Source organism: Protopterus annectens, chromosome 2.part0, assembly GCF_019279795.1.
Source record: "Protopterus annectens isolate FY-2018-M chromosome 2.part0, PAN1.0, whole genome shotgun sequence".
NCBI classification, from domain to species: domain Eukaryota; kingdom Metazoa; phylum Chordata; order Ceratodontiformes; family Protopteridae; genus Protopterus; species Protopterus annectens.
This window is the reverse complement of record NC_056728.1, coordinates 202,451,375-202,478,532: the sequence shown is the minus strand read 5'-3', so window position 1 is coordinate 202,478,532 and position 27,158 is coordinate 202,451,375. Positions and strand designations below refer to the sequence as shown.

The 27,158-nt window shown below is 45.1% G+C and overlaps 1 protein-coding gene across 1 annotated transcript in view; it reads right to left on the bottom strand.

Annotated features, from left to right (window-relative positions):
• FN1 (fibronectin 1) overlaps positions 1–27,158 on the bottom strand; it is a gene marked incomplete in the record, with an annotated part of 4,425,379 nt that overhangs the window by 3,555,867 nt on the left and 842,354 nt on the right. The window contains 2 exon segments of the mRNA XM_044060668.1: positions 3,601–3,729; positions 16,638–16,790. Of these exon segments, the coding sequence (XP_043916603.1) occupies positions 3,601–3,729; positions 16,638–16,790 (282 nt within the window).

Sequence of the window (27,158 nt, the reverse complement as noted above, 5' to 3'; positions counted from 1 at the left end):
ATGTCCAAAGTATGCAACAGTCTTTCCCCTTTGTTTTCAGGATTGGGGAAGAAAGTAGGCAGGTGAATTGCCTGATTTAGAGAGACACTAGATACCACTTTTGGCAGAAAGGAAGGATTGGTTCGTAAGGAGACCCTGTCTCGGTGGAAGATTATGAAGGGTGGTATTGCCATTAGTGCCTGTAATTCTGAAACCCTTCTTGCTGAGGTAATGGCCAGCAGGAAAGCTGTCTTCTAGGGCAGAAATTGTAAATCCGCAGAAGCTGCTGGCTCGAAGGGAGGTAGAGTCAATTTTTCTAACACAAAATTGAGATCCCAAGCTGGTACTGGTGCCTTTCTTGGAGGTTTTATATTCTTGATCCCTCTAAGAAATTGCCTTAGCAAAGAATGTGAGAACACAGGTGGGTCAGTGTTGCATCTAGCTGAGATAGCTGAAGCATGTATTTTTATGGAAGAGTATGAAAGTCCCTTATTTAGCAATTCTGCCAAGTACTCCAGAATGAGTGGGATGCTCAGTACTGATGCATCTTGACCCTTGTTGGTATTCCAAATGCTGAATCGCTTCCATTTGGCTGAGTAAGCCCTTCTGGTGGATGGTCTACAGGCTTCTGTGAGTATCCGCTGAACTTCCTTGGAGAGAGATAAATTGAGTTATTTATGGGATCTGCCAAGCTGTTAGCTGTAGAGTCTGGAGGTTGGGATGAGCTGTCCTGAAGTTGTGTTGAGTCAACAGTTGAGGCCATTTGGGAAGGGCCCACGGTTTGTTGTGACATATGCTCCATAGTAGTGGGTACCAGTGTTGTCTTGGCCAGTTCGGAGCTATTAGGATTCCCTTCGGCTGCTCTGCTTTGATCTTTAACACTGTGGTCATCAGTGGCAGAGGTGGAAATGCATAGATGATTAGGGAGCTCCAGTTGAAAGAGAGCATCTATCTTTCATGCTTGTGGATATGTCCTTGAGCAGAACTTTTGTAGCTGATTGAGTTGGGAGGCAAATAGGTCTACGTCTGGGCTGCCCCATGCCGAGGTTAGTTGTGCAAAGATGTCTGGATGTGACCTCCATTCGTGTGGGTCTAGGAAATTCCTGCTTAGACTGTCCGCCAGAACATTCTCTGTCTGGAACAAATTGGGACAGTAGCTGTATGTTTAGACTCTGTGATTTTTCCCAAAGATTCATTGTTAGCCTGCAAAGGGGGTAAGAATGAGTACCTCCCTGCTTGTTTATGTACCACATCACCGTGGTGTTGTCTGTCCTTATTAGAAGGTGGCCTTGATGAAGTTGATGTCCAAAGGCCTCAATGGCATGCATTACTGCCAGCATTTCTTTCTGGTTGATATGCAGATGTGCTTCCTTTGGATTCCATTGCCCTTGAATACAACTGCCCTCCATGTGCGCCCCCCCCCCATCCATGGTCTGAGGAGTCTGTGGTAATGGTCTGTGTTGTCTGCGGTTTTTTGAACGACATGCCTGTGTTTGACTGACTTGCTGAGGCCCACCATAGAAATTCCTTTTGAAGACATGGAATGAGTGGGATAATTGCTTCTAGGTTGTTGTTGTGCTGAGACCATAAGCTCTTTAGATACCATTGAAGTTCTCATGTGCAGTCTTGCTAGTGGAACCATGAGAATGCAAGATGCCATGAACCCCAGGGCCTGTAGGAATCTCCTTGCAGTCATCTGGGTGAGTTTTGCTAAACTTTTGAAGTAATGAGTTAACTGCTCTTGCTTGTCTTCTGTCAAGTAGGCCATTTGAGAGGCTGTGTCTAGTTTGGCTCCTAAGAAAGTTATTTGCTGGGATGGTAGAAGGCTTGACTTTTGAAAGTTGACTGTGTATCCCAAAGCCTGTAGCAAGTGTATGACGTAATTCAAGTTTTTTGTCAAGGTTAGTTCGTTGTCCGCTTGTATGAGGCAATCGTCCAGGTAGGGGTAGATTTGAATCCCCTGGAGTCTGCAATGAGCAATAATGATGCCAGGCATTTCGTGAATACTCTGGGCGCAGTAGATAAGCTAAAAGGCAATGCTGAGAATTGATAATGCTCTGGCCCTGCAAGAAATCTGAGGTATCTTCTGCAGCTGTGTCTGATAGGGACATGCAGGTATGCCTCCTTGAGGTCCAGAGTAATCAGCCAAGACCCCTTGCCCAGCATGGGAAGGAGTTGCTGTAAGGTCAGCATTTTGAACTTTGGTACTATGAGAAAAAGTGTTTAAAGCGGACAAGTCCAGTATCGGTCTCCATTGATTTTTTCTTGGAACAAGGAACAGTCTTGAGAAAACCCCCTGGCCTTGTTCTTGAGGCACTTTCTCTATTGCTTTGATCTGAGCCAGCAGAGAAATTTGCTTGATAGCCTCTCCCTTTTGATTTTGTGGAAGATTTGGCATGCCTTGTTTTCTTGGTAAGGTATGAAAATAGAACCTGTAACCATGATCTATAATGTCCAATATCCATTTGTCTTTTGTCAGTTTGTGCCAATTTTCTGAGAACAGAGATAACTTTCCTCCCAAAGGAGCTTCTGCATAAGATTCTGCAGCTTCCAAATTGGTACCCACTGTACCTGTATTAGGGGTAACCAATACAGGTACATCGACCACAAGATGAATGTCAGGAGGAGGTGCAGCTTGAATTACAGGCCTTAGGGTCTTGGCCTTTTTTCTAGGGGGCTCATCAGCCAGCTGAGATGGCCCCTCAATGCCTAATGCTAACCGCTTGAGATGCTAGAGTTTTCAGGATAAAGACCTGGCAAATTGGGGAAGGCATTATGGCTGTGGGACAGCCGTACACAAAATAAAGCTCATGGGCATCCTTATGGGGGAATCAGATGGCCACACTTGCACTTACCCTTTCCGGATGATATGAACACACACTAGCATGCAATGACTCCAAGGGTTTCCAATGAACTAATCATCTCAGATCCTAGACCCGATGGCCAGGACGGCAGGAACAAAACAGTGGCCACAAGAAACAGTGGAGGGAGACACAGTGGAAGTAGACTGCCTCGTGGGCTTAGCCCTCTTCCGGGGTGGTTCGGATGGGGTGTCAGAAGTGGATTCCATTCAGAGAGCGATCTGCCTAAGGCACTGGTTTTCAAGGTGCAAGTCAAGAGCCTAAAATCGGCAAAGGGTCTTTGGGACAAACTACTTACAAATGGTGCAGTTTGTATAATAGTGATCCCTACCCAAACAAAAAAAAGACACTGGTCATGGGTGTCTGTGGGGAATCTGGTGCTCTTACTGGACATTGACTATAGTGAATACAAAAAAAATGCAGAAAATACCCAACGGGGTACTTATCTTAATGCGAAACTGATCTGAGGTCCACAAGTAGCAGGAACACCTGGCTTACAGCTGGCGACTGGAAAGTTCTGAGGACTGTTGCGTGCAGACACTTATGGCCCAAGTACCTGCCAACATGTCAGATGCACCATCAGGGACTGGAAAAGCTTTGCAAACCTGGCTGAACAAGCTGATGGGAAGGGTAAACCCACTAGTAAATACTGCAACAGACCAGACCTTCGGGTAGCGAAAGGAGGAGACCCAAGAGTACAAAATATTGCAACATGTAAATGGAATGGCATCTGTAATGCTAGCCATAGCACAATACTTACCAATTGCATCACACTTCCATCTGCCACGGCCCTGACCGTAACATGTGCAGTTCATCATGTGGCCTTCTTCATGACGCTTTTCAAAAGTCTGACCTACATCGTATACAACACCATCCACATCACATTGATCTAATACAAAAAAAAAAAAAAATCAATTTCTGCAGCAATTCAAATGTGATTACATAAATATAAGAGCATACTCACTGTATCAAACATATTAACCTTGCTGTACTACTAATCCTTACACATGGGGGTCAGCCACAAAACTATGTGCTTTGTTCCACCAAGTCTAAGTCGAACATCATGCACTACACCTGGCACCTCTGAGAAAGGAAATTAGTTCACACTAGGAAAGAGAAGCCTACACCATACTCTCTTCTTGGCAGATTAAATTGTAGCCAACATGTGTACACAAAATGCCTGAGGATACCCAGACTCATGCACCAGTTTCTCTAAATAAGGAGCATCTCAGATGTCCTGGAAAGTTGAGGCTTGCAAATTGGCAAGTGCTTCTCCCCTCAGTCCCTAGAAGGGAAGCAGTTATAGGAACTAATCTCACTGAAAGTCTGATGGGGATCCAATATATTAGAAGTAGAATTTCACAAACAAATGGCTAGCCATCAGGATCTCAATATCAAGTGTTTACACATTCCTTCTAGAAAGCAGTATTAACTCATCAGGCTAAACAGAAGCTTAGTGAGTGCATTTACACAGCACTCTAAAAGTACAGTTTTGTACCTACCATAAATGTAGATGTCCAATAGGTATGCATCTGCAGCCGCAGCCCTTACATATGGGTTGTCCTGCCTCAGGCAACCCTTCGGTCGGCCGGATTCCAAAGCCTGGGTCCGGCGTCAGCTGATGTCACCCTTTCCCCGACGTCAGAGCGCCTGGGGTATAAAAGCATCAGCAGACGCCATCTTCCTCAGTTTTTCTTGCCCCAGATGCCAGGTGCCTGTAAGGAAGGCTAAATTTGGAGAGATGCAAAAATTCCAAACATGCATAGTAATATAAAATAAATACACCATAATAGCTAACCCCAGCTAGCTAGAATGAGGGATAAGTACCCAAGAAGTACCACAGAGGGGTAGGAGGGAGGGAAAACCTGACTGCAGATGCATACCTATATCTGACATCTACATTTATGGTAGGTACAAAACTGTACTATGGTCCTTCAACGATGCATCTGCAGTCCTTACATACGGGAAGAATACCATAGCCAAGCTGGGGGTGGTAGGACCCAAGAAAAGGATGGTGTAGCTAAAATGCCCTGCAGGACTGCGTAGCAAAGCCTGCTCTGGATCTGGAATATAAAGGTAAGTTGTAATGCTTGGAAAATGTATGCACGGAGCTCCATGTAGCAGCTTCCAAGATGTCCTTCGTAGCCACCCCTCTTAAGAAGGCTGTGGAGGTGGCTGTGGCTCTGGTGGAATGAGGTCTAATGTTAGCTGGCACAGGTTTGCCATGAAAAGAGTAACAGAATCAAATGCAATTTCCTATCCATTTTGAAAATGTCTGTTTGGAAATTGCTTTTCCTTGTACACCCGCAGCATATGCTACAAAGAGCTGGTCAGTTTTTCTGAAAGTCTTAGTTCTGTCCAAGTAGTAGCGCAATTGTCTGTGAATGTCCAAGGCATGCAGAAGTTTCTCTCCTTTGTTTTGTGGATTTGGAAAGAAGGTAGGCAGGTGAATAGCTTGGTTCAGTGAGACCCTGGATACCACCTTTGGCATGAATGAAGGATTGATTCTCAATGAGACTCTGTCCTGATGAAAAATAAGAAATGGTTGTACTGCCATGAGGGCCTGTAACTCGGATACTCTTCTTGCTGAGGTTATGGCCAGAAGGAAGGCAGTCTTCCAAGACAGGAACTGTAGTTCTGAAGATGCTGCTGGATCAAAGGGAGGTAGAGTTAATTTTTCCAACATGAAATTAAGGTCCAATGTAGGCACTGGTTGTTTCCTTGGAGGGTTGATGTTTTTAATCCCTCTTAGAAAATGCCTTAGCAGAGGATGAGAAAATACAGGTGGATCAGTGTTGTACTCTGCTGAAATTGCTTAAGCATGAATCTTTATGGAAGAGTTAGAAAGGCCATTATGGAGCATTTCTGCCAAGTATTCCAGGATATGTGCAATGCTCATCACGGTCGGATCTTGGCCCTTTGTGGTGTTCCAAGTGCGAAATCCTTTCCATTTTGCTGAATATGCCTTTCTTGTGGAAGGCCGCCGAGCTTCCATGATATCCTTTACTCTCTTGGATAGCTTATCCTGGGGAGGAGTCAAGGTATTTTCCAGGCTGTCAGCTGCAAGGTTTTCAGGCTGGAGTGTAGAGTTTTGTAATTGTGCTGTCAGAAGTGGCCATTGTGGTAAAGGCCACGGTTTTGTGCACGACATGCTCCTTAACAGTGGGTACCAGTGTTGTCTTGGCCAGTCCGGAGCTATCAGAATCACTTTTGGCTGTTCTGTCCTCATCTTCAGTAAGACCTTGGTCATTAATGGAAGAGGTGGGAATGCATATACTGTTAAGAGTATTGCAGCTGAAAGAGAGGGCGTCCACTTTCCATGCTTGTGGGTGGTATGTCCTTGAGCAGAATTTCTTCAGTTGATGGTTGTGGTGGGAGGCAAAAAGATCTATGTCCGGCCTCCCCCATGACTGTTATCTGAAGGTGTCTGGGTGCAGCATCCATTAGTGTGGATCCATGATATTTCTGCTTAGGCTGTCCGCCAGTACATTGTCTTTTCCTGGTACAAACTGGGATTGCAGCTCTATATTGAGCTTTAGGGAAAGTTCCCAAAGATTCATTGCCAGCCTGCAAAGAGGGTAAGAATGGGTACCTCCTTGCTTGTTTATGTACCACATAACTGTGGTATTGTCTGTCCTTATTAGCAGGTGGCCTTGATGCAGGAAGTGTTTGAAGGCCTCGATTGAATGCATCACTGCCAGCATTTCCTTTTGGTTTATGCGCAGGCACAATTCTTTTTGTGACCATTGTCCCTGAATGCATTTGCCCTCCATGTGCACTCCCCATCCATAGTCTGAGGCATCTGCTGTAATGGTTTGGCTGATATTTGGTTTGCTGAAGGGCAGACCCATGTTTGACTGGCTTGCTTGAGCCCACCACAGAAATTCTTTTTGAAGGCATGGAATGAGTGGGATCAAAGCTTCTAGGCTGTGACAGTGTTGAGACCATAGACTCCTTGGGTACCATTGGAGTTTCCTCATATGCAGCCTTGCTTGTGGAATCAAAAGAATGCAAGATGCCATGAAACCCAGGGCCTGCAGGATTTTCCTTGCAGTCAGCTAGGTTTGTTTGGTCAGATTTCTGAAATACTGTAGTTGCTCTTGTTTTTCTTCTGTGAGAAAAGCCATTTGGGTGGTTGTATCTAGTTTTGCACCCAGAAAAATTATTCTTTGGGATGGAACAAGTCTTGATTTGTGAATGTTGACTGTGTATCCCAAGGCCTGAAGTAGGCGGATGGCATAATTCAAGTGTTTTACCAAAGTTTGTTGGCTGTCCGCTTGTATAAGGAAGTCATCCAGACATGGGTATATTTTAATCCCCTGAAGTCTGCAGTGTGCAATTACTGATGCCAGACATTTCGTGAATACTCTGGGTGCAGTATATAAGCCAAAGGGCAATGCTGAGAATTGATAATACTCTGAACCTGCAAGAAATATGAGGTGTCTTCTGCAACTTTGTCGATAGGGACATGCAGGTATGCCTCCTTGAGGTCTAGAGTTACTAGCCAGGACCCCTTGCCCAGCATGGGAAGGAGTTGCTGTAGGGTCAGCATTTTGAATTTTGGCACAATGAGATAAGTATTCAGTGCGGACAAGTCCAGAATAGGCCTCCATTGCTTTTCTCTTCTTGGGACAAGGAATAGTCTGGAATAAAATCCTTGGCCTTGTTCTGAGAGGAACCTTTTCTATAGCTTTCATTTGCAGTAGGTTGGAAATTTGCTTGAAAGCCTCTGCCCTTTGATTCGGTGGCAGGTTTGGCATGCCTTTTCTTTTTGGTAATGTATGAAAATGGAATCTGTATCCTTTGTCTATTTGCAGTGTCCATTTGTCCCTTGTAATACTGTGCCAATTTTTTGAGAATAGATAGCTTTCCGCCCAAAGGTGCTTCCAATTGAGCCCTGGTTGGCGGGGTCAAGGTCAAGTCATTGAGTTTGTCCTTGTGCAGCAGTTGTAGGTCCTGCACTACCTCTCTGGTTAGGAGGCTGCCATTGACATCCTCTGTAGGAACCTCTAGCTTGCCCTCTACCTCTGGCATGCCTATTCTTGCCTCTGAAATCTGTCTGTGTCTGGAAAGGACCAATTCTTAGAAGGCCAATTTCTGCTGAATCTTGGTGGTTGGACCTGGAGAAAATCTTTGACTGTTTGTACAGATTTAGTCTTTTCCTCAAATTTCTTTAAGACCTCCTGAGCCGTGGAGCCAAATAACTTTTGCTTTTCCAGTGGTGCATCCAGAAGCTTTGCTTTAACATGATCTGGCAGAGTTTATTCCTTCAGCCAAGCATGCCTACGTATGACTGCACCTGTCATTGCTGACCTACATGAAGCTTCCAATGCATCATAACCACACTGCAAGAAATGGTTGCTAACCTGCTGGGAGTTGTGTACCAGACCCTGAAGTGCCTTGCGATCTAGGGGTTCAGGCGAAGATAGTTTTTTATGCAATTCATCTAACAAATACTCTTGGTACTGTATCATATGGAATTGACAATTTAATGCCCTCATAGAAAGAGTGGAAGTATACACTTTTTTACCCCATCTCTCTAAAGCCCTGGACTCCCTTTCAGAAGGAAGAGGATTTTTAGTAGTGGTGGTTGCAACCCCTTTAGGGCCCTGGGAAATAGTTTCTGGGTCAGCAGAGTGGCCCTTGTAAAGGAAATGATGCGAGTCCGGGACCCTGTAGTACCTGTCGGGTTTGACAGGAGCCAGAGGGAGGGAGTCAGGGGAAATGCTAGACTCAGAGTACACATCATCAATGACATTCAAAACAGGAGGAATAGCCAAAGGTCTATGCCGAGGTAAATGTAAAAAGGTCCTTAATCTCTTCCTGGAATCAGAGAATTCCTGGCCCTGCCATTTGAAATGCTCTCTCATGGAGTGAAGGGTCTCCCCAAAGGACAACTTCAGGAGGGGAGGCAGAGGGAACAGATTCCTCTGCATCAGAATCCTCGTAGGCCGTAAAGGCCTCCTCCTGGTAGTCTGATAAGACAGTCATCTGAGGCCTCATCAGAAGACTGGGGATCTGTGTGCTCAACCCTGGGCCTTTTGTCTAGAGGAGGTTGAGAGCCCCTGTCCAGAGGAGGTTGAGAGCCCCTGTCCAGATGTGGCCGAGAGCCCCTAATTAAGGAAATAAGGTCCTCAGCTAAACTTAAAATCTGTGAACCGGTAGTGGATCCCTGAGGAATAGCCTTGGGAGGGAGAGATTTTGGCTGTTTAGCAGCTTTAGCACGTGTGAATGCCTTTATTGACATGGATGCAGGAGGCCTGGCTGCCCCACATGCTGGAATAGTTTTATCTAGAGAAATGGTGTCGGATGTTTCCAGAGCACTGGTTTCAGAGGGGAATTCTATGACAGACTCAGAGGAGGCCTCCGGGGCAGAGATTGTCGGTTGTGTGGTTTCGACGGTCGGAAGCACCAAGGATTCGGTTTCAGCAGAGACACTCGCGGTAGGCCTAGGCGTGGTTTTGGCCGAAACCACGGTCCGCGTGTCGGTCCGTGTCCTTCCGTTTTTTGGGTAAATGAGTAGTCGGAAGCTCCGATGGCATATTGTAACAGTAACTAGCCCCAAAAAATTCCTCTGCAAACTCCGCCCGATGCCTAAGAGTGCGTCGATTGAAGGAAGCACAGGCTGCACAGGCCGAGACGTCGTGGCCTGGGCCTAGGCAGGGGAGGCAGTAAGAATGGAAATCCTTATGAGGTATTTGTTTCCCACAAGTTAAACAATTATTAACTTTAAGCGTTTGATCTGACATCGGCTGAGGCAAGAGTCCCCAACGGGGTACTTAGCTTTTTGAAGTCTTCGGTAGCTGAAATTACAGGAGCTAGCTGACCGGCACTTGTGAACTGCTTCTGCTTCGGGCACCGTGCGGCAAGAAAGACCGAGGAAGATGGCGTCGGCTGACGCTTTTATACCCCAGGCGCTCTAACATCGGGGAAAGGGCGACATCAGCCGATGCCGGAACCAGGCTTTGGAATCCGGCTGACCGAAGGGCTGCCTGAGGCAGGACAACCCATATGTAAGGACTGTACATGCATCCTTGAAGGACATCATTGTGTGTTATTAAAAAGTACAGTTGTGTACACCTACCATAAATGTAGATGTTAGAGTGTCTTCACTGTTGCAGTCATAACTGTAGGGTGTTCCCGCCGGCAGCCAGCCCGAGGACGGCCAGAATTCCAAAGTCTGGGTCTGGCGTTAGCTGTACCAGCAAGTACCCTGACATCAGAATGCAGAGGTATAAAGCTGACAGCAGACGCCATCTTCTCCAGCCTTTCTTGCCCCAGATGTCAGAAGCCCCCAATAAACCAAAAGGTGTCCAAAAAGGAAACACAAATACACCACAAAAGTGGAAGAGGGAACAAACAAGAATAAGAGGGGATAGGTGGGAGGGAAACACCGACTGCAACAGTGAAGACACTTGAACATCTACATTTATGGTAGGTGTACACAACTGTACTATGTTCTTCGTGTTTCACTGTTGCAGTCATAATTGTAGGGTGGAATCCCAAAGCAGTGAAAGAGGGAGGAGGTTATGCAGAAGTAGGGGCAGCAAGAAGACCCTGCAAAACAGCAGAGGCAAAGCCTGCCCTAGACTTAGAATACAGAGGGAGATTATAGTGCTTGGAAAAAGTATGCACTGAACTCCAAGTGGCAGCTTCCAAAATGTCTTTGGTAGGAACTCCTCTGAGAAAAGCTGCTGAAGTGGCAGCTGCTCTAGTAGAATGACTTCTAACAGTACCTGGAATCTGTTTCCCATAGTGAGAGTAACAAAACCTTATTCCATGAGCAATCCATTTGGAAATAGTTTGTTTAGAAATAGCCTTACCTAGAGAACTGGAGGCATAAGAGATAAGCAATTGATCAGATTTTCTGAAATCTTTAGTTTTGTCCAGGTAAAATCGTAGCTGTCTGTGTACATCCAATGAATGTAAAATCCTTTCCCCTTTATTTTGAGGATTAGGGAAGAAGGTAGGGAGGTGAATAGTCTGATTTAGAGCCACTTTCGAAATCACTTTAGGCATAAATGTAGGATTGGTCCTCAAGGAAACTCTGTCTTTGTGGAAGATAATATATGGTTCCACAGCCATGAGAGCTTGCAACTCTGAAACCCTTCTGGCAGAAGTCAATGCTAACAAAATAGCTGTCTTCCAGGATAAGAACTTGATATCTGAAGCCGCAGCAGGCTCAAAAGGAGGCAAAGTAAGTTTCTCCAAGACATAATTAAGATCCCAAGCAGGAACAGGAGGAGTTCTGGGAGGTCTTAAATTCTTAGCCCCTCTCAAAAATTCTCACCAGTTGGTGAGAAAAGATGGGAGGATCAGTGTTGAAATGAGCTGAGATAGCAGAAGCATGAATTTTGATGGATGAAAAAGAGAGGCCTTTAAGCAAAAGGTCAGAGGTAAAGTAAAACTGAGGAAATATCAGGCAAAATAGGGTTAGGACCTCGGTCCTGCATCCAAATACAAAATCTTTTCCATTTAGAAGCATAAGATTTCCTAGTGCTAGGCAGTCTAGCTTCTAAAACATCCAAAACTTGTTTGGGAAGAGCAGAAGGAATCTAAGGCCCTTGAAGAGCCAAGCTGCCAGGCATAGGGTCTTGATTTGAGGGTGCAGCATCTGACCCTGATGCTGGGACAGAAGAGAAGGGTTCAGAGGTAGAATCCAAGGAGGTTCCAAGAACAGGTGTTTTAAAGTTGGATACCAAAACTGCCGAGGCCAATTTGGAGCTATCAGAATGATTATCTTGGGCTTGTCCTGTTTTATTTTCAGTAATACTCTAGGAAGAAGAGGAAGAGGAGGGAAGGCATATCCTGAAAGGTTCCTCCAGTTGAATGACAGGGCATCCACTTTCCAAGCTGTTTTGTGGAAGGACCTGGTGCAAAAGAGAGGCAGCTGATGATTGAGATGGGATGCGAACAGATCTGAGGACAACCCCAAACTGCAGTAATCTTGCTGAATAAGCTGGGGTCCAGCATCCATTCGTGAGGATCCAAAAGGTTTCTGCTTAGGCTGTCTGCTAAGAGATTCTGTTTTCCTGGAATGAATTGAGCTTGAAGATGCAGATTCAGATTTAGAGCCGTGTCCCATAAATTCATGGCTAGTCTGCAAAGGGGGTAAGAGTGAGAGCCCCCTTGCTTGTTTTATGTACCACATGACTGTGGTATTGTCTGTACGAATCAGAAGAGGCCCCGGATTTAGAAGTTTTTAGAAGGCTAGTAGAGCATTTTGAACTGCCAACATTTCCTTCAAGTTGATGTGCCAGGGTAGACGCTTCTTTGTCCAAGAACCCAGCTGGCAAAGATTTAGAAAATGAGCTCCCCAAGCATAATCCGAAGCGTCCGTGGTTATGGTCTGAGAAGGTTGAGGCAGACGGAAGGGATTCCCTTCGTTTAAAGCACAAGCCCTGGACCACCAAAGGAACTCCTTCTGGAGGCAGGGAATCAGTGGAATCATTGTGTCCAGACTGTAGTAATGCTGTGACCATACACTCTTTAGGTACCATTGAAGTTCTCATGTGAAGCCTTGCATTTGGAATCAACAGGATGCAAGAAGCCATGTAGCCCAATGCCTGCAGGAATTTCCTTGCAGTGAGCTGAGTTAAAGTAGCCAAGGTTTTGAAAATTGAGGCCAGCTGTAATTGTTTTTCTGGAGTGAGGAAGGCCCTTTGCAGGTTTGTGTCTTGAAGAGCTCCCAAAAAAGATCATTTGCTGAGAGGGGATCAAATGTGACTTGTGTGTTCACTGAAAATCCCAGCAGAAGGAGAAGACATTGAACAAAATGCAGACGCTGAAGTAAAAGGTCTTTGCTGTCCGCCTGAATAAGGCAGTCGTCCAGATAGGGGTAAATTTGAATCCCTTGGAGTCTGCAATAAGCTACTACTGGAGCCAGGCACTTGGTAAACACTCTGGGCGCAGTAGACAAACCAAAGGGCAGTACAGAGAATTGAAAGTGCCTCGAACCTGCCTTGAATCAGAGGTATTTTCTGCGTTCCTGCCTGATGGGAATGTATAGGTAGGCTTCTTTTAAGTCCAATGTCACTCTCCAAGCATCCTGGGAGAGCATTGGAAGAAGTTGTTGTAAAGTAAGCAACTTGAATTTTGGAATTTCCAGGAAGGTGTTTAATACCGAAAGGTCCAGAATCGGTCTCCAAGAATTTTGCTTTCTTGGAACCAGAAATAGTCTTGAGTAAAAACCTTTTCCCATCTCTGAAAGTGGAACAGACTATGGCTCTCATGGCCAATAAGGCGTCCACTTTATTTAAGGCCTCTGACCACTGATGTTTTGGCAGATCTGGCCAACAGATAGACCTTGGCAGAGTATGAAAGTGGAATTTGCAACCTCTTAAAATCACGTCTAAAACCCATTTGTCCTGGGTAATCTGAGTCCAATTTTGGTAGAAAAGAGAAAGTTTTCCTCCGAGAGGGGCTTTAAGGCAAAGAGGACCTGTAGCCCAGCAGAGGGAGTCATTGGGTCTGCTTCCTTTGTGATTGAGATCTGTCCTCACCCCTTCTAGGTGATGAAGCAGTCCATTGTCTGGACCTGTAAGAGGCCTGTGCCTGAGCTCGACCTCTGGGGCGTCTATAACTTCCCCTTTGGGGTCTGTCAGACGTGGGAAAGGACCAATTTTTGGAGGGCCAATTCCTAGAAAATCTAGGGGGCTGAACTTGTAAGAAATCTCAGTCTGCATAGATTTCGCTTTATCCTCCATCTTTTTAATAACCTCCTCAGCTTTAGAACCAAACAAATCATGCTGAACAGGGGCATCTAACAATTTAGCCTCAACTTGTTCAGGTAAATTCTGTTCTCAGAGCCAAGCATGTCTCCTGATAACAGTACCAGAGGCTGCGGCCCTACAAGAAGCCTCCAAGGCATCAAAGCCACAATGTAAACTATGTTTACTAACTTGTTCAGTTGCATGCAGTATATCTTGTAATTCCTTGTCCTCAGCACATGCAGGAAAGGAAGAAAGTTTTTGTTTTAAAACAGACAAAAGAAATTGCTGATACTTGAACATATGAAACTGGCAATTTAAAGCTCTAATAGAAAGAGTAGCCGAAGTATACACCTTTTTGCCCCCTCTATCCAAGGCCCGAGAATCCTTTTCAGAGGGAATAGGATTTTTAGAAGAAGCGGCCTTAGCAGCCTTGGAACCCTGAGAAATAGTTTCAGGGTCTGCAGAAGGGTTCTTGAACAAAAATTGATGGGAATCAGGAACTCTATAAAACCTATCCGGCTTAGAAGGAGCAGGCGGACAAGAATCAGGATTCAGGGTAGCTTCAGAGAAAGCATCATCCACAATATCAAGAACAGGAGGAATAGCCAAAGGCCTGTGTTGAGGGAGAAGGAGAAATTCCCTAAGTCTCTTCTTGGAGGTGGAATAATCCTGACCTTCCCAATGAAAATGCTCTCATCTCATGCAGGGTTTCCCCAAAAGAAAAAATCTTCAGGGGAGAAGCAGAGGGAATTGAGTCCTCTGCATCAGAATCCTCATGAGGAAAAGAATAATCCTGGTCAGAGGAAGAGACTGAAGACACAGAAGCCTTATCAAAGGACTCCAAGAATATCCTGTCTAGGCCTTTTTTCAGGAGTAGGGTGAGAACCCCTAATCATAGTAAGCAAATCTTCAGCCATCTTTAATAATTGCTTCTGAGACTTGGGAGCTGAATCCGAAGAAGCTTGAGAAGGAACCCTTGGTTTAACAGGAGTCTTTGACTTTGCCTTTGTCTTTGTAGATATAGTAGTATGAGAAGGCCTGAAGACCCCTTCAGAAGCCGGCACCTGCACAGCGGCTCCGGACCCATCTGAAGGAGCGAAGTCCGAAGGTCCTGCAGCAGATAAAATACTGGGCCTAGTTGGCTCCACATGGGAGTCCGTGTCGGCCATCGGTTCCGAAGTGGCTGAGGACAGGGGCTGCAAAAGTGCCTCACTGACGTCAGCCGAACCCGAAGCTGGCTCCGGCTGCAAAGTATCCTGTTTGGAACTCGGAGGCCTATCCTTGTCCTTGCGTTTCTTTTGAATTCCGGTTGTCGGTAAAGTATCCGACGGCATCCTGTAATTGAATCGTCTACCGAAATAATTCAAGGCCCAATCGTTCCTACGTTTAATCGTACGAGAATTAAACCTAGCACAAAACAGACAGCAAGAAACGTCGTGGTCAGGGCCCAAGCAAGGAAGACAGTAGGAGTGGAAATCTTTGAGGTATTTGTTTCCCACACGATATACAATTAACTTTTTCTGACATCGGAGGAACAAGAAAAAAAGTTTCCCCAACGGGGTACTTAGCTTGAGAAAAGAAAAAAGTCTTCAGACCGACAAGCAAACCACGCTGTCAAGATTCGCCAACCAACAACTTGCGAGCTGCTTTCCACTGCACGGCAAGAAAGACTGGAGAAGATGGCGTCGGCTGTTGGCTTTATACCTCTGCGTTCTGACATCAGGGTACTTGCTGGTACAGCCGACGCCGGACCCAGACTTTGGAATTCTGGCTGTCCTCGGGCTGCCTGCCGGCAGGAACACCCTACAGTTATGACTGCAACAGTGAAACACGAAGAACATCGAAGGAAACATTTTAATAAAAAAGGTGTTTCAATAAAAGTCTACAGGCTTCAAAATGCAAAAGCACAAAAAACAGCTGCATCCCCAATGGATTCTCCCAACACAAAATTCTAAAAGTTGCATCCAGCAATTCTATTTAATACTTTCCATAACTGGAACAGCAAAAAAAGGCTCAACAAGAACTGTGCACCACATCACTGTGGGACAGAGAAATTTTGACGGTAACAAGTAGTTTAGACAATTTCAGGAATAGTTAGCCTAGAAAAAACTTACTCACCATATATTCTCTACAAGGACAAAGTCCTACATAACTGATGGGTGCTCAGAATAACAGCTCAACAGCAAAGTCAAAATCCCAAATTAAAATAAGCTGCATGATGCATTTTTAACAGAACAGCCTCTGGTTAAATTATAGCTGTAGTCCATTTTCTACAAGGGGACTCATCTAAAACTGACAAACATGCTCACTCCCTTAGTATACACAGCCATTCTACTAAGGACCCAAATAACTTGGTATCCCTCAACACAACCCTTCAACACCTCCATATTCATCTTTGGTCTGGAAGATACTGCTCGTGATTATGGCTCCAACCTGTTAAGCTGTTTGGTACAGACAATGGAGTTTAAACCCTCCACCTGTGTTTACCAACTGTGACGGAGCAAGTTACTTGGACAGTGCTCCTGGAAAATCCCTAAAGTCACATTAACGAGAAAAACTTCTCAAACAGCAAGAAAAAAAAAATTGCTCAGACTTTGGTACATATCCTCTAGCAGTCACTTGGAGGGGAATGTGCCAAGGTCCTGATCTAGGACCAGGCAGGATGAACTGACATCCACCCTACAAGTTATTTAACATCCATAGTTACATTAAGCAGTGATCACTAGTGAACAAAAAAGTTCATACTTAGAAAATGCAATTCCAGATGGCCATAAATAGCGTGCACCTTACAATCTTACTGAAACTGTTACACTTTCTATTGTAAAGGAGTTACTTCACACTGCACCCCACTTATTCCATACCAGATTCCTCATACCTAAAATTCTCAAAGGAATCCAAATCCTTTTTATATGGATGAAAATATCCAGAAAGGCATTCTCCGATCTCAATATTAACAGTGCATGTGGGAACATTATGTTGGTCATCCAACAACTTGAACTCATGTTGCATAAATACCAGTCCCCTTGACAATGCCAAAGTGTTCTTTGCTCCTTTACAGATTTGATAGCTAATTTTCACTGCATACCTCTGAGCTGTGAATGTGCAACACAGTTCCATTCACCACGTCCATTCCCAATACAAGTGCAACGCATCATATGACCCATTTCGTGACGCTTGTCCCACTGGTCACCAATGCGGTACATAGTCCCATCACTCGGTGTACAAACTTCTTCATGGGCTGGAAAAAGAAAATGCACTCAACTCAAATGTGTACGAGTTACATCAGACAACAGTTGCACATGCAAAGTGCATGTAAAAGTACAGTTGTGTTCACTTACCATAAATGTAGATGTTAAGAGTGTATTCACTGTTGCAGTCATCACACTCTGATTATCCGCCGGCAAGTAGCCCTCAGTCAGCCTGAATAAGAGAGTCTTGGGATTTCTGTGTCAGATGCTGTCGGCTTTCATGACGTCAGGTCATCAGGGTTATAAAATATGCAGCCGAAGACATTACATAATTTTTTCTTGCCCCAGATGTCAGGAGCCCTCAAAATAGGAAGCAATTAAAAGGTGTGGAACACCTCCAGTAAAAAGTTAATACCATTGCCATAAGATACGGCCAAAAAAAAGGATTGGTAAAAATATTGAAAAATCAGGGGGCTGGAGGGAAGGTAACCAGGACTCTTAACAGTGAATACACTAACATCTACATTTATGGTTAGTGTTCACAACTGTACTATGTTCTTTGTGTTTCACTGTTGCAGTCATCACACTTGGTATGATTCCCAAAGCTGAGGAGGGGTCAAGAAGAATTGGGGCTGGCTATCAGGCATTTTAAGACTGCTGCAGCAAATCCAGCTCTGGATTTAGAAAAGATAGGCAAGTGGCAATGTTTGAAAGTGTGAACCGAACTCCAAGTTGCAGCTTCCAGGATGTCCCTGGTAGGGACACCCCTGAGAAATGCTGCAGAAGTTGACAGAGCCCTAGTGGAATCTGTTCTGATCCCCTGTGGGGTAGGTTTTCCATGGTGCTTGCAGCAGAAATGGATGCAGCGTGCTATCCATTTGGAAATGGTTTGCTTTGAAATGGCCTTGCCCTCTGGCCCTGTAGCAAAGCTGACTAGCAGCTGGTCAGATTTTCTTAACTGTTTAGTCCAGGGTAGAACCTAAGCTGTCTGTGCACATCCAAGGAGTGCAGGATCCCTTCCCCTTCATTCTGAGGATTAGAACAAAGGTTAGTAAACGGATGGATTTGTTTAAAGCAACACTGGATACCAGCTTGGGCATAAATAATGGGTTAGTCCTGAGGAAAACCCTGTCCGCAAGTAAGATAATGAAGGATTCCACAGCCATAAGGGCCTGTAGCTCAGACACTCTTCTTGCTGAAGTGATGGTTAGAAGTAAAGCTATTTTTCCAAGAGAGGAATTTTAGCTCTGCTGTAGCAGCAGGCTCAAAAGGGGGAAGCATGAGCTTCTCTAGTACAAAGAGAGGGTCCCATGGCAGGAGTGGGAGATTAGCTCGGGGGTCTTAAATGGTTAGCCCCTCTCAGGAACTGTTTGATCAGATGGTGAGAAGAGGGGTGGCTTAGTATTGCAATGAGCTGAAATGGCAGAGGCATGAATCTTAAAGGATGGGAAGGACAGGCCTTTGCAGAGCAGCTCTGCTGGACAATCTAGGATTTGAGGTAATGTGGGCACAGCTGTGTCCTTTCCCTGAGACTGGCTCCAAGAACAGTATCTTTTCCACTTTTCTGAACAGAATTTCCTAGTACTAGGCCTCCTGGCCTCAGGGATGACATCCAGCACCTGTTTGCCGAGGACTGCTGGTGATGTACTCCAGGAATAAGCCAGGCTGCTAGGTTCAGGATTTGCAGTGCAGGATGCAAAATCTGGCACTCCCTGCTGGCACAGCAGAGAGGGGGTCTAATGCAGGTGCCAGGGGGGCACTTGTCAGACTGCATAAAAGTGGGTACCAGTGCTGGTGTGGCCTGTAGTACAATAAGGATTGATCTTAGCCTGTCCTGCTTTATCTTGAGTAGTACTGTCAAGAGGAGGGGCAGAGGGGGAGGGTACCGATTGAGAGGTTTTCCCATGTAAATGATAGGGCATTCACTTTCCAAGCTTGGCTGTGGGGAGTTCTGGTGCAATATTTGCTCAATTGATGGTTCCAGGAGGAAGCAAAGAGGTCCACCTCTGGTGTCCCCGCACCTGTGGATTACAAGCTTGAATGAACTGAGTTCCAGTTTCCACTCATGGGGGTCCATTAGATTTCTGCTTAAGTCGTCTGCCAGTGAATGTTGTTTGCCTGCCAGGAATTGAGCTTGCAGGTGTACTTGGTTGCTCAAGGCAGTGTTCCACAGAGCCAAGGCTAAGCTGCAGAGTGGGTAGGAATGAGTCCCCCCCCCCACTTGTTTAAGTACCACATGACTGTGGTGCTGTCTATTAAGAGTTATCCTGGAAGGATAAAGTATTTGAAGGCTGTCGGTGCATTCTGTGCAGCTATTTCTTTTTGATTAATATGCAGGTGCATTTGTCCTGGACTCCATTTGCCTTGAATGCAAATTCCTGCCAAATGAGCCCCCCATTCATAGTCTGATGCATCTGTTGCAGCGTTTGGGCAGCAGAGGGACAAGTGAAAGGGAGTCTCTTGTTGCGACTGCAAGCCTCTGCCCACCAAAAGAACTCTGTCCTTAGGCAAGGAATTATCAAAATCCCTGTTTCCAGGTCCTGAGAATGTGAACACGAGAGACCATTGAAGTTCTCACATGCAGTCTTGCATATGGAATTAGAATGAACGAGGCTATGAACCCTACAGCTTGCAATATTTTTCTTGCAGATACCTGGGTTTGGGTGGCCAAGTCTTTGAAGTAATTTGTCAAATAAACCTTATTTCCTGGTGTGAGGAATGCCATCTGGGACTTGACTGTCCGCTTTAATCAGGCAATCGTCCACGTATGGGTAAATTTGAATATTTCTCTGCCTGCATTATGCAATGGCTGGAGCCAGACACTATGAATATCCTGGGTGCAGTAGATAATCCAAAGGGAAGTGCAGTGAACTGATCGTGCTTAGAGCCTGCCCTGAAACAGATATTTCTTGCAAGATTCCCTTATGGGGATGTGCAGATAAGCTTCTTTAAAGTCTAGGGTGACCAGCCAGGAGTCCTTGGCTAGCATAGGCAGCAGCTGTTCAAGTGTAAGCATTTTGAACTTTGGTACCACCAGGAAGGTGTTGACAATTGACATATCCAGGACAGGGTGCCAATAATTTTCTTTCCTGGGCACCAGAAATAGTCTGGAGTAGAAAACCCCGTCTCCTTTGCTCTGTTGGAACAGGTTGAATAGCCCGGATACTGAGAAAAAAAAGTAATTGCTTTTGGGCCTCTGCCCATTTGGTTTGGGGGAAGGATCTGGCAATCTGCTTGAAGTTGGCAGTGAATGGAAGTAGAATCTGCAGCCCTGGGATACAATGTTTAACACCCAACAGTCCTGGGTAATGTATTCCCAGTTTTTTGCATGCAGGGCGAGTTTTCCTCCTGGGGTGCAAGTACTTGAGCATGGCTAAGAAGGATGAAAGAGAAGTCACTGTGAACTTTTTCCATAAGAGGGTGGCTTACCACTACCTGTTTTTGAGGTGGGTGCACTCCATTGTTTAAATCTGGGCATATCCTGAGACTGTAGTCTGTGGTCTGTTCCCCTGGGTTTGGACTGAAGGCCTGGGAGGGACTGGAAAGGGCTAGTTTTTTGAAGGACAATGTCTACTGAATATAGGTGGCTGTACCTGTAAAAAATCTAAGAGTTTGCATAGATTTAGCTTTTTCCTCCATCTTTTTAAGAACTTCTGCTTTTGTGCCAAACATTCTTGATTTAATGAAGCATCTAGTAATTTTGGCTTTGGCAAGGTCTGGCAAGATTTGTTCCTTCAGCCAAGCATGCCTTCTCAGAACAGACCTAGTGACAGGAGCCCTGCAAGATGCTAAGGCATCAAAACCACACTGCAAAGCAAGTCTACCAACTTGGTTTGCAGAATGTTTTTTTTTTCCTGGCAAGAATTGAGCTTGAAGACGTATTTGGTAGGTCAAAGCCGTGTCCCACAGTGCCATGTCTAATCTGCAAAGGGGGTATGAGTGTGCCCCCTTGCTTGTTTATATACCACAAATGTGGTGTTGTCCATCTATCAGTAGTTGTCCTGGATGAAGCAAGTCCTTGAAGGCTATTAGGGCATTTTGAACAGCTAGCATCTCTTTCTGGTTGATATGTAGATGTATTTGTTTTGGTGCCCATATGCCCTGAATACATCTTCCTGCCAAGTGGGCCCCCCCCAGGCATACTCTGATGCATCAGTTAGGGTTTGGCTGGCAGGGGGTAGAGTGAAGGGCCAACCCATGTTTTGGTGATAGACCTTTGCCCACCATAGAAACTCCTGTTGCAGGCAGGGAACGAGAGGAATCATTGTTTCCAGACTGTGTGAATGCTGACTCCATAAACTTTTTAGGTACCACTGAAGTTTCCTCATATGCAGTCTTGCATATGGAATCAGTAGGATGCAGGATGCCATTAAGCCCAGAGCCTGCAGAATGTGACTTGCAGAAGACTGGGTTTTTATTGTCATCAGTTTGAAGTAAGTAGTCAGTTGCCTTTGTTTGTCTGGCATAAGGTAAGCCATCTGGGCAGTTGTATTCAAGCTTGCACCCAGGAATGTTATCTTTTGAGAGGGTACCAGTTGTGATTTCTTTTTGTTTGTGTACCCTAGGCATGTTAGAAGCCTTTTCACAAATACCAGGTGTCGAGTGTCCTTGTTCTCTGCTTGAATGAGACAGTCTTCGAAGGATTTATTTGTATACTTTGTCTGCAAAATGCAATTACTGGTGCCAGGCACTTTGTAAAACCCTGGGCACAGTAGATAAGCCAAAGGGCAGTGCAGAGAATTGGTAATGCATGAATCACGATTGTCTTATTGTGACATGCAAGTATGCCTCTTTTAGGTCTAATGTCACCAGCCAAGCATTCTTGCCAGCATGGGCAGCAGCTGCTGTAAAGTCAGCATTTTGAATTTTGGAATGCCCAGGTATGTGTTCAAAATTGTTACATCCAGTATTGGGTGCCAGGCCTTGTCCTTTTTGGGTACCAAGAACAGTTTTGAGTAAAAACAGTGTCCTTTTTCCTGTTCTGGTACTGGTTGAATGGCCCCCATATCCATGAGAGATGTAACCTGTTTCTGTGCCTCTGCCCACAGATTTTTGGGCAGATCTGGCGAACAGTTTGCCATTGGCAGAATGGAATCTGTATCCCTGTGATACTATGTTCAGTACCCACTTGTCCTGGGTTATTAACTGCCAATTTTGAGCAAAAGGTGCCAATTTTCCCCCTAAGGGTGCTGTCAAAATGCAAGTGCTTGTAGGCAGAGGGAAGTCATTGGGACTTTTTTCTGTAGGTTTGCGCTTCATCTCCCCCTGATTTGGAGGTAGATGTGCCCCATTGCTTTGACCTGTAAGAATCTTGCGCCTGGTATCTGGAACCCTTTGGACATCTGGATTTGCCTCTGAGCTCTGTCTGACACAGGAAAGGACCAACTTTTTGTAGGCCAGTGTCTATTGAATCTTGGTGGCTGCACTTGTACCTCTTCTGCCTTAATACCAAACAGAGAATCATGCTGTAAAGGTGCATCTAGCAATTTAGCTTTAACAAGATTAGGCAAATTTTGTTCCTTTAACCAGGCATGCCTCCTAATCACAGATCCAGCAACTGCGGCACTGCAGGAGGCCTATAAGGAATCAAAACCACATTGCAAAGTATGCTTTCTAACTTGCTCAGCTGCATGCAATAATTCCTGCAATACTTCATTTTTTGCACATTCTGAAATCATTTTCTGTTTCAGCAATCCCATAAGATGTTGTTGGTACTTAAGCATATGAAATTGACAGTTTAAGACCCTGGCTTCCAAGGTTGCAGATGTATAAACATTTTTCTCCATCTGCCTAGTGCACTTGAATCTGTCAGAGGGGTTAGGATTTTTTTGCTGTTGATGCCTAAACTCCCTTTGGACCCTGTGAAACAGTTTCAGGATCAGCGGCAGGGTTTCTAAACAAAAATTTGTGTCAGGGACCCTGTAATATCAGTCAGCCTTACTGGGAGCCAGAGATAAGGAGTCGAGGGTCAAGCTAGACTCCGAACACACATCATCCACAATGTCTAAAACAGGGAGAATGGCTAAAGGCTTGTGCTGAGGGAGAAGGAAATCCCTGAGCCTCTTCTGATTGAGAAGTTTTGACTCTTCCAGTAAAAATGCTCCCTCAAAGTACGCAAGGTTTCTCCAAATGAATAATCCTCTGGAGAAAATGCAGATGGAATAGACTCCTCAGTATCAGAATCCTCACAGGGAGATATAGATAATTCCTGATCATAAGAGGAATCAGAAGAAATAGAAACCTGATCTGAAGATTCAGAATCAGCGTCTTGCCTAGGCCTCTTATCTGGAGGGGGTCGGGTACCCCTGATCAAGGCAATAAGGTCTTCAGCCATTTCGATCTGTTTTTTAGGCATAGAGGCCTGTGCACGTGGCTCATGCAATGTTTTTTAGTTTTAGAAGTTTCCTTTGTCTTTGGTTTTGCAGCTGTCGGTTTGATATATAAATGTTGAGGTCTGAATGCACCCTCAGAAGCCGGTGCCTGCTCAGCAGCTCTGGACCCATCAGAGGGAGATGCATCTATCGGTCCAATACCTTGAGTATCTTGCAGCATGCCGGACTCCAGATTGGTGTCTGTAGAGGCCTGCGACTCGAAGGTAGCAGGTATCAGGGGCTGCGAAAGTGCCCGAGTATCGGTGAACCAGTGACTGGCTTAGGAGAAGCTTAGTCTGTTTTGGATCTTGATTGCCTCTGCCCTTTTCTCTGTCCTTTTCTTTGCGTTTTTTTATGTACTCCGGTAGACTGATTGCTATCAGACGACATTTTTGGGTAGTCAAATCAGTTTCCAAAATACTTTGATGCAAAAAATTACCGACGCTTAATGCCTTGGTTAAATCTAGCACAAAATTGACGCTAGGCACGTTTTGATCAGGGCCTAGGGCAAGGAATACAGTAGAAATGGAAATCCTTAGGAGGTATTTCCTTCTGACATCGGTAAAAAGCAAGAAAAAGAAGTTTCCCCAACGGGGTACTTGGGTTTAGTGAAGACTTCGGTCCTGAAACTCAAACTAGAATATTTCAGTAGACGGCTGACTGGCACTTGCAAAATGCTTCTGCTTCGGGCACTGCACGGCAAGAAAGACTAAAGAAAATGGCATCAGCTGCATGTTTTATACCCCTAATGACCTGATGTAATGGAATAGAAGACTACCGACACAGGACCCAAGACTTTGGAATTCAGGCCGCCTGAGGGCAACCTGCCAGCAGATTACCCAAATGTAATGACTGCAACAGTGAAACACGAAGAACATCTGTCCTGGTAAAAAATAAAGGGTTCAATATAAAAGGACTTGCAGTTCAGAGATCCATCTAACCGCAGTAATAGCCACAAAAGATATTTTCCAACATCTTGAGTCAGCTTTAGCTGCTGGCTCAAAAGGTGGTAAAGTAAGCTTTCAGCACAAAGAAGGAGCTCTTCCAGTCAGCCTAAGGTGGCAAATACCTATAAACTATTTTATAACAAAGTAGGGGAAAACAGGACGACGCATAGGGAGGTGGTCTGAGATGGCAGAAGAGCTGACCTTATGGAAGAGCAAGACAAACCAGACTAATAAGTAAGGTAGTCAAGAACACAGCAGACTTCAGATGGATACTTTGCTGCTGATAACAGATTGAATAACTTTCTCCATTTTAACATCCAAGATTTTCCAATCCTTTTTTCCTTGAAGCATTCTAGCACACCCTTCTCCAAAGGTGTCAACCTCAAGGTGCTGAGATTGGGGTGTGATTGAGCCCATTATATGAATAAACAGGTCCCCCTGTTCAAGTGACAATAGTAATTCCCTGCTCAAGCTGTGTAGGCAAGGTAGAGATCAGCTGTGTAAATTCTTACCCTAAACATAGATGTCCTCTTCCATGTTGTAGTATTCTCACATGTGGGTGCCTCTGTCTCAGGCGACCCAAACGTCCAGCTCATATACCAAAGCTTAAGCTTGGCTGCTTTAAAGTGAGTGGGATTGTCACATGTAGGGCCCAAAAACAGTGGGCCATAAATGTGAAGTCCACAGGCACAGACCTCAGAACAGAATGTCCAGTAGAAGAAAAGTCTAAGGGGAGCTGAAGGATGCCATCCAGATAGGGGAAAAAGTCCTCTGGGGGAAGGCAGGAGGGAAGGAATACTGCAACATGGAAGAGGTGGTCCATATAGCAGCTTCTAGGATGGGGGCTCTTAATGCCTTGAAGAAAGGCTTCTGAAGAGGCCACCACTCTGGTGGAGTGGGCTTTAATTGTGGAGTAATGGAAGGAGCAAGAGAGAGAAATCGCTTTGCAGAGTCAGGTGGACATAGTCTGTTTGGCTACAGCTTACCCCAGGGCCCTGGAGTGACAGGACACAAAGTTGTTTGGACGTCATGATGTCCTTCGTCGTATCCAGGTAAACATCTCAGCTGCCTGTGAACATCTAGGGAATGGAGCACACTCACTCATTTTGCGGTGAAGGAAAGAAGGTAGGTAATTAGACAGATTGGCTAAGTTTACTGACCACTTTGGGCATGAAAAAGGGGCTAGTACAAAGGAGACCCTGCCTTTATGAATAATGGTGTAGGGTGTAGCCATGAGTGCCTATAACTCTGAGACCCTTATGAATGAAGTGAGGGTTACCATCAAGACAGTTTTCCAGGTACACAACGTTAAAGGGGTGGAAGCTGCCAGCTTGAAGGGGTCAGAAAAGATTTTCTAGAACAAAGTTCGAATCCCAAGGTGGAGGAACAGGTTTCCTTGGTGGTCTGACGTGCAGAACCCCCCTTAAACAGCTTCACCTCCAATCTTGAAAGAGATGGATCTAGAGGTACGCAGGCTGAAATGGCTGACAAATGGAAATTTAACTGAAGAGTAAGTTCAGATTTTAGGAGCTCACACATACAGGCCAAAACTAGAGTTTATAACTGGGTGGAACTTCCTGTTTGGACTGTACAAGAAGGAAGTAACTATGTGGGGTAAATTGTCTGATGAAGTCTAGATCTTTCTGGACGAAAGTGCTCATCATTGGATTTTTGTCTGAAGTTAATAAAGTGGATTCTGCATTCTACAACTGTGTGGTGATTTGCAGCCTGCAATGCTTTTAGTGGGTTCAATTCAGCTACTACTTCTGGCTTTTGTGTTTATCTGCTTCAGTTTGTGCATTGTGACTTTTTTCAAAACTAGAGGTATATCAGCATGGAAGAGGTCTAGTTGCCTCTGAAGACACCAGGAGAACCTTTTCCATTTTGATAAGATCATCTAGTAGGTTTCCTGCAGGACAGATGGCACATCCTAAGTAAAGATGTTTGAAAAGAACAAGAAGTTTATCACTCTCAGGGTAAAGCTGAGGGATTTCAGATGAGGGTGTATGAGATCCCTTCTGTTGTGAGCCAACTTGTGGCAAGTGCCCTTGGCAAGAGATACAAGGGAGAACTAATGCTTCCTTGGCAGCAATATTTTTGGTTTATCCCACTGAGCCTTTGTATAAGAGAAGGGGGTAGCACACAGGAACATCCCCTTCCAGAGGACTGTGAAGGCATCCACTCACCACACTTTTGAAGGGAGCCTCGAGCAGAGCAATCATAGTTGTCTGTTCTGAGAGGAGGCAAAAAGATCTGTGCAGTGCCCCAATGGTGTGCAATGTCTAACAAACATCTGTTTAACATCCATTCGTGGTTTTTAGACTATGATCTGCTTGGGGGTATCTACCCGATAGTTGTCTAGTGATGGGATGTACATCTCTTGTAATGTTACACTGGATTGAGTGGCCAACTGCCATGCTTGTATGGCCACCCTGCACAGTAAATATGATCTGGTCCCACCTGCTTGCTGATGTACCACATCACTGTGGTTTTGTCTGTGAAGACTTTGAAGGGGCCTGGGTATAGGAGGGGGAAAGTGGTCTTTTTTCCAGAGGGAGGGCTCCCCACTGAGCTTGTACCTTGAGGCTCTTCACAGTACCCCCCAACCCAGATCTGAGGCATCTGTGCACATATGTTGAACTGCCTTGATATGCTGTAGAGGAAAGTCCTGGATTTTGCAGGATTTGCTGGATCCACCACCTTGACTCTTGTTTCAGACAGGGTAGGAAGGGCACCAGGAAGTCCAATGGGTACCATGCAAGAATGGCTGCCATTAATGCCAGAAGGCAAACAGATTCCCTGACTCAGATGGGATTGATTAAGAGTAAATTTTGGAAATGGCTGGTTAGAGAAGTGACCTTTTCTGGTGGGAGGAAGAACTTCATCAAATCTGTCATTCTGCAACCCAAGATTTGGTCTTGGGATGGAGTGAGGCAGGACTTCAAGTTGAGTGTGAAAACCAGACTTCATAGGAGAGAGAAAAAGTGAATTGCAAGCATCTCTGAAGAGTACTCGCTTCTGCTTGGATGAGAAGTTAATCAAACTGTGGGAATATCTGTATATGCCTTTTGTTCTGCATAAGGCTGCTGCTGGGCCTATA